The 2500-nt window shown below is 26.7% G+C and overlaps 1 protein-coding gene across 9 annotated transcripts in view; it reads left to right on the forward strand.

Moving 5' to 3' along the window:
• The window catches only part of gw (trinucleotide repeat containing adaptor protein gawky), a 63415-nt gene that overhangs the window by 47201 nt on the left and 13714 nt on the right, over positions 1-2500 (forward strand). For 7 of the 9 annotated variants that reach the window (XM_035871741.2, XM_085663334.1, XM_035871737.2 and 4 more), the window contains one exon: positions 2104-2500. This exon is cut by the window's right edge and continues 5139 nt beyond it. The exons of the other annotated variants lie outside the window; for them this stretch is intronic. In XM_035871741.2, coding sequence (XP_035727634.1) covers positions 2104-2126 — 23 coding nt within the window. In that variant the 3' untranslated portion in view covers positions 2127-2500. The remainder of the gene's footprint in view (positions 1-2103) is intronic. 9 annotated transcript variants of the gene reach the window in all.

The following is a 2500-nucleotide window of genomic DNA, read 5'->3' on the forward strand; positions in this document are numbered from 1 at the left end:
GTGAAAGAGAGAGAGAGAGAGAGAGAGAGAGAGGCATAAAATCAGTTTTTACGTAAAAGTTAAAAAAGAAAAACAAAAATCGCAGAGTAATAATAATAATAATATCATAATAATAATATAATAATAATAATAATAATAATAATAATAGCGTAATAAATATAATAATATAAATATTAATAATAATAGTAATAATGATAATTATATAAAGCTGGGACAGGCAATGAAATCTGAGAGCACTCGCGGATAAAAGTTCAAAAAAAGAAAGAAAAAGAAAAAAAAATAAGAAAAAAGGAGAAAAAAAATAACCAGAAACTGGAAGACAAGATAAATAAAAATGAACGTAAAAAACAAACAGCAAAAGCTACAACAACAACAACAACAACAACAACAACAACAACAACAATAACAATAACAATAACAACAAGATACAATAAAACAAACAAAATTGAGATAATACACCGGGGCTGGGGAGGGTGAGGGGTGGGGGATATATTTGTGCATGTCCGTCGTTCATATTATAAATCGCAAGAAGAATGAGAGGATCAAAATTATTAATCGATACATCGAAATATCTTTCTCGAAGAGACAATCGAGATATTAGTTTGGATTATTCGTACGGATTCGTATTTATTTCTGATATGATTGCAGGCATAGTTTTTATTCGCGAATTAAATAATGAAAATATTGAAAAAAAAAATAAAGAAAAGAAAGAATAAATTAAAAAATAAAACGAAATCGTCAGCTCTTTTGCCTCGTGTTCTTATCAAAGGATCTTGTTCGTGAAATGTTAATGGAAAAAAATAAGAAAAAAAAAAGAAAGAAAGAAAGAAAGAAAGAAAGAAAAAAAATGAAACGAAATAGGTGAATACAAATTTACTTGGAAAAAAAAAAAAATATATATATATATATATATATATATATATATATATATATATATATGTACGACGAGAAAAAAGAAAAACAAAAAAGAAAAAAAAAACAAAAAATAGAAAAAAATAAAAAGGACAATGAACTCTTCCCCAAGAATGCAATAAACTTCAAGTTCCTTCTAGCACTAGTCACGTGATCATAGTCCGGTTGTTATTATTATTATTATTATTATTTTTTTTTTTTTTTTTAATTATTGTTCTCATAAATCTCTTTTTTTGTTTTTGCTATATGTACGTACGTATGTACAATATATCCACGTATATACACATGCGCGCGCGTGCGTACACGCACATATATGGTCGCATGCGTACGTACATAAATAAATTAATTAATTAATCAATTCAATTTTACTTAATCAACAAATATACACGTACAATACACACACATATATATATACATATACACATACACACACACACACACACACACACACACAATTACGCAATATACGTGTACTAAAGTACTCCTTAAGCGACGCACACATAGGGATCTTACGAATGTGTGTGTATGTGTCTGTGTGTGTGCGTTTGTGTGTGTTTGTGTGTATGTTTGTGTTCTCTCACTTTCATTGATAAGACGACACTAAAGATAAAATAAAATAAAATAAAATGAACGAGAAATTCAATCCAAAAAAAAAAAAAAAAAAAAAAATAAAAAAAGTAAGAAAGAAAGAGAGAAACTATTTCAAACGAATTTTAAACCATCCAAATGCTAATCCAAACGAGATTTTTGCGAGAAGGAAGAAAAAGATAGAAAAGAAAGGAGAAGATTTAGTGACAAAAATAAATAAATAAATAAATAAATAAATAAATAAATAAATAAATAAATGAATGAATAAATAAATAAATGAATAAATAAATAAATAAATAAACAAATAAATAAAATAATCGTGTTCTCCTATCACAGACTGATTAAAAAAAAAAAAAATAAATAAATAAATAAAAATAAATAAATAAAAAAGAGACTTCGGCCGAGACAAGTAAGTCTAAGATCAATTGCGACCTGTTCCCAGCCTGTGACGATAAGAAAAAAAAACAAACAAACAAACAAACAAACAAACAAAAAAGTAAAAAATAAATAAATAAAAAAAAAACAATAAATAAGTAAACAAATAAATAAACAAACAAATAATAAAAGATAAAATGAAATAAAATAAAAAAAATATCGTTGCAGAGATTCGACGTGGTCCAACCTGAGAGGATAAAAATTAACAAACAGAAACGAAACGAAACGATAATTAAGAAGGAGAAGAAGCAGAAGAGGATGAAGGTGATGATGATGATGATGATGTTGACGATGATAATGACGATGATCCTATGCGAAATCTCTGTGACATGAAAAAGTACCTGAATGGCCAGAATCTTGGTGCGCATACGTATCAAATTCTCGTATTATGCGAAACGAAGAAGAAGAAGAAGAAGAAAAAGAACAACAACAACAACAACAACAACAACAACATCAACAACAACAATAATAACCACAACAACAAGAAATAATAATAATAATAATAATAACAATAAAAACGAAAAAAAAAAAAAAAGAAAAAGCAAAAGAAAATATTGCAACGTCA

This window comes from Vespa mandarinia, chromosome 21 (assembly GCF_050613455.1).
Source record: "Vespa mandarinia isolate Hongniang chromosome 21, ASM5061345v1, whole genome shotgun sequence".
NCBI classification, from domain to species: Eukaryota; Metazoa; Arthropoda; class Insecta; order Hymenoptera; family Vespidae; genus Vespa; species Vespa mandarinia.